The sequence below is a fragment of the Borostomias antarcticus genome, assembly GCF_949987555.1.
Source record: "Borostomias antarcticus genome assembly, chromosome: 18".
Classification (NCBI taxonomy): domain Eukaryota; kingdom Metazoa; phylum Chordata; class Actinopteri; order Stomiiformes; family Stomiidae; genus Borostomias; species Borostomias antarcticus.
In genome coordinates this window covers 17,248,827-17,253,826 of record NC_140251.1, presented here as the reverse complement: position 1 = coordinate 17,253,826, position 5,000 = coordinate 17,248,827, and the positions used below count along the sequence as shown (strand labels likewise).

At 50.4% G+C, this 5,000-nt stretch overlaps 1 protein-coding gene across 1 annotated transcript in view; it reads left to right on the top strand.

Annotated features, from left to right (window-relative positions):
* The window catches only part of LOC311320951 (low-density lipoprotein receptor-related protein 5-like), a 32,334-nt gene that overhangs the window by 12,695 nt on the left and 14,639 nt on the right, over window positions 1–5,000 (top strand). The window contains 2 exon segments of the mRNA XM_084452818.1: window positions 2,310–2,506; window positions 4,415–4,679. Coding sequence (XP_084308944.1) covers window positions 2,310–2,506; window positions 4,415–4,679 — 462 coding nt within the window.

The window sequence follows — 5,000 nt, the reverse complement described above, 5'->3', positions numbered from 1 at the left end:
TGTGTGTGTGTGTGTGTGTGTGTGTACAGTATGTCTCCAGACCAGTCCCATGATCTGCATGGCTTTGATAGACTGTGCTGTTCTCTGTGTGAGTCTGACTGACTGTTCTCTCTCTGAGTCTGACTGACTGTTCTCTCTCTGAGTCTGACTGACTGTTCTCTCTCTGAGTCTGACTGACTGTTCTCTCTCTGAGTCTGACTGACTGTTCTCTCTCTGAGTCTGACTGACTGTTCTCTCTCTGAGTCTGACTGACTGTTCTCTCTCTGAGTCTGACTGACTGTTCTCTCTCTGAGTCTGACTGACTGTTCTCTCTCTGAGTCTGACTGACTGTTCTCTCTCTGAGTCTGACTGACTGTTCTCTCTCTGAGTCTAACTGACTGTTCTCTCTCTGAGTCTGACTGACTGTTCTCTCTCTGAGTCTGACTGACTGTTCTCTCTCTGAGTCTGACTGACTGTTCTCTCTCTGAGTCTAACTGACTGTTCTCTCTCTGAGTCTGACTGACTGTTCTCTCTCTGAGTCTGACTGACTGTTCTCTCTCTGAGTCTGACTGTTCTCCCTGAGAGTCTGACTGACTGTTCTCTCTCTGAGTCTGACTGACTGTTCTCTCTCTGAGTCTAACTGACTGTTCTCTCTCTGAGTCTGACTGACTGTTCTCTCTCTGAGTCTGACTGACTGTTCTCTCTCTGAGTCTGACTGTTCTCCCTGAGAGTCTGACTGACTGTTCTCTCTCTGAGTCTGACTGACTGTTCTCTCTCTGAGTCTAACTGACTGTTCTCTCTCTGAGTCTGACTGACTGTTCTCTCTCTGAGTCTGACTGTTCTCTCTCTGAGTCTGACTGACTGTTCTCTCTCTGAGTCTGACTGACTGTTCTCTCTCTGAGTCTGACTGTTCTCCCTGTGAGTCTGACTGACTGTTCTCTCTCTGAATCTGACTGTTCTCCCTGTGAGTCTGACTGACTGTTCTCTCTCTGAGTCTGACTGACTGTTCTCTCTCTGAGTCTGACTGACTGTTCTCTCGTTCTGCTACTTAATGAGGACAGCTGTGAAGGAGCAGCCTTACCCTGCCACTCCCCGATAAACACTCCTCCAGATGCTCTAGAGCAGTTGGATGACAGCCTGATCTGTTTAATTCCCCCCCCTGGAAGCGACCGAGCCGAGTCGGGGTTCGGGGTTCCATTACCTACCCACACGACCGGTCCCCTCAAGGGTCACAAAGAACGGAGCCATGTCGGCTGCTGTTTTACGACTTTCCCCTTTTTCCAGTCGTAGTTGTCGATGTGAATGCTTGTGATTGTGAGCCAGGGCCTTTTGGCTGTTTGTTGCTTCATCCTTAGAATAACCACTTTGTGTCTGCGAAATGACTGGAAGGCAGACACTTGTAAATTGAGCAATTTGCCAGAACAAATACACCCTTGTCAAAACATATCAGTAGGCGTAGGCCTGCACGTCAACAGCCTCTCACGGCTTCCTAATTTCCCTTGCTCTACATCTACATGTTTCAGACGCTTTCATCCAAAGCCACGTACAATAAGTCCGTTTGCGTAGAGAGAGACTCTTTCTCTACACCAGCCATCACCAACAGGCGGCCGCGGTCCGGATCCGGACCCAGAAGCCATCCAATCCGGACCGCGTCTATAACCCGATAAATCAATGAGAATGTCTCCCTTTTGACGGAGCGTAGGCAACTAGTTTGAGCCTGCACAGCCTTTGTAGTATATTACGGCATTTGTTTACTATGTCACGCGTCGCTAGCCAATCAAATCTGCGTGTTCATTGCCTGACGTCAACCAGTCTACACGTGACAGCCTAGCTATCGTTAAGGTTACTGTAATCAGAGCGATTCCTTGCTAACATTAGTTGGAGTTGGACACTGCAGGACCAGAGAAACGTTACGACAAACGAAGAGTGAAGTGAGACACTAGAAGACAGAAGTAACGTCAGCCTATACATGCCGTGCTCTAAAATAAGAAAAATAGATGTTGAAAATAGGGCGTTCCATCAAGAATGGACCGAGTTGTATATATTCATTCTCACCGCGGGTAGCTCTAAACCTGTTTGTCTCATATATTTCAAAAGCTACCTTGTTTTTAAATGTAGACCTCATTTTACTCAAGTTTATAGTAGCCTACTTTCTTATTTATAATCCCTCCTAAATGTGAAATCCATCCTAAATGTGAAGTGTCAATAATGGATCTCTTGGAACCTGACTAGATGACCCCTGCTCTACACTAGATGACCCCTGCTCTACACTAGATGACCCCTGCTCTACCCTGTGAGTGAGAGATGTGTCCCTGTCCCCTCTGTCCCAGGGAGACGGTGGTGGAGGGCACGCTGACCCACCCCTTCGCCCTCACGCTGTCGGAGGAGACGCTGTACTGGACGGACTGGCAGACCCGCTCCATCCACGCCTGCAACAAGCACACGGGGGACAAGAGGAGGGAGATTCTGGGAGGGATCTACTCTCCCATGGACATCCAGGTTCTGGGTCCGGACAGACAGCCCAACAGTAAGTTCTCCGGCCCCTCAGAGGGCCTGCCGGACCACGGGGGGGGGCGGGGGGGGGGGGGGGGGTGAGGGAGCCGCGTCGCCGGCCGATGGGGATCCTTAGGGATGGAATGTTCTCTCTCACTGATGATGTTTTTGTCGAGCCGATGTGAAAGAGTTGATGGGACTATAAAACTTTCAGGATCAGCACTTTGTGATTGTATCACAATGAAAAGTGATTTTAAAATCAAATGAATAACAATAATAATTATTATTGTTATTATTATTATTATTATTATTATTATCATATGAGGTCTGAATCATATGATGATATGAGATCTGAATAATGCCTGGGGAAGTTCACAATCTCAAGGACCACATTCTACTTGTGAAATAGTTCACCATCTCCAGATATGAGACAGCCAGCATGGAAGATTGAGTAACCTTGACCTCTTACCCCATGTTCAGTCAGCGTTGGGAAGCCCCTGCTACACGAACATCTTGATGTTCTGCTGATTTAAGTTCAACATAAGAGAATGTCTGTGTGTGTGTTTGGGGTGATATATCTGGTCACTGACCACTCAGACAGCGTCCGCACACACAGGAAGGTCACGGGGTTCAGATGAAGTTTTTACAGAATTGTCATTTCACAAGTGTCTGGCATTCCTTCCCCCACAACTAAATGGACGCATTTGTGCTTAGCCAAGAAGACAGGGAGATGTTCCAGTTCCAGCATGTTGACATCCCTGTGTGTGTGTGTGTGTGTGTGTGTGTGTGTGTGTGTGTGTGTGTGTGTGTGTGTGTGAGGTAGTGACAGCCTGATGAATCTGGCCGTGTATTTAAACATCAGTTCTCCAGTCTGTCCAGTGTTTGTTTGGACAAAGATAAAGACCAGGGTTGTTGTAGCCAGAGAGAGAGGGAGGGAGGGAGGGAGGGAGGGAGGGAGGAGAGGAGAGGAGAGGAGAGGAGAGAGGGAGGGAGGGGGGGGAGAGGAGGAGAGGAGAGGAGAGGAGAGAGGGAGAGAGAGAGAGGAGAGAGAGAGGAGGAGAGGGAGAGGGAGAGGAGAGGAGAGGAGAGGAGAGAGGAGAGGAAGAGGAGAGGAGAGAGGAGGGAGGGAGGAGAGGAGAGGAGGGAGAGGAGTGAGAGGAGAGGAGAGGAGAGGAGAGGAGGAGGAGAGGAGAGGGAGAGAGAGAGGAGAGGAGAGAGAGGAGAGAGAGAAGAGGAGAGGAGAGGAGAGGCGAGGAGAGGAGAGGAGAGGAGAGGAGAGAGAGGAGAGGAGAGAGGAGAGGAGAGGAGAGGAGAGGAGAGGAGAGGAGAGAGAGGAGAGGAGAGGAGAGGAGGGGAGGGGAGAGGAGGACGGAAATCACTGCAGAGCTGGGAGGACGGAGGCCTGGTGTGGTCATCTCATACCCAGACCTCTCGTTTTAGCACAGTGCCAGAGCTGGAGAAATGTCTCGCTGCAACCCATCATTCTGGGATAGGAGGGGAAAACTGTATTTCTTTAAACCAATCGCAATCTTCTTGGCCGCTGCTAAGCTTGGTTTTTTTTTTCAACGGTGCCCTTGGCAAAATAGTGTCTGGGGGGTCTGAACCTGATGGCGCCGGGAGAAATAGCCAGCCAATGATTAGATTAGATCAAATTAGATTAGATGAGAGGCCTATCCCAAAAATCTACATCCTGTGAGACAGACGTGTTTGGTCTGTCATCAGCTCGGATAGTACTGCGCATTCAAATCCAACAAATGTACACTGTCACTGATTATTAATCTCTCTCTCTCTTTCTCTCTCTCTCTCGCCCTCTCTATCGATTATTAATCTCTCGCTCTCTCTCTCTCGCGCTCTCTCTCTCTCGCTCTCTCTCTCTCCCTCTGTCTCCTCTCTCGCTCTCTCTCTCTCTCTCGCTCTCTCTCTCTCTCTCTCTCTCTCTCAGTCCAGACCCCCTGTAGTGAGGGGAACGGGGGCTGCTCCCACCTGTGTCTGCTGTCCCCCATCCAGCCCTTCTACAGCTGCGCCTGCCCCACCGGGGTCAAACTGCAGGAGGACAGCAAGACCTGCAAGCCAGGTGAGAAGGTCCCGCCATCGCACCCGACAGCTCCTATTCACACGGGCGTCGCTGGCGAGCCGGCCTCGTCATCAAGGGTCCACATGCAGAGTCCTGACCCCCGCGACCCCCAAGTCCTTCCGATGGACAAGCTGCGATACTCGACTTAGACAATTATCAAAAGTCCGATTCCTCACGTCTCCACATAGAAAATGAAATAAGCATGATCTCCTCCTAATTTCATAATGGCACGCAGGGGTAATTAGCCATTAAATTCGATTAGCTGGGAGTTTGTCACGTCATCGGGTTGATATGTTTATTCGGGGGGGAGCGTTGGCGTGATGTCGCCGTCCCGGGCGGGAACATGAGGAGGTCTAACCGGGCGGCTCTGACCACGGCGTCCTAATCTAGGGCAGATGGTGACTCCGCCCCCCTGGTCTGGTGCGAGGTAGCCACGCACTGCGGTCCTCAACGC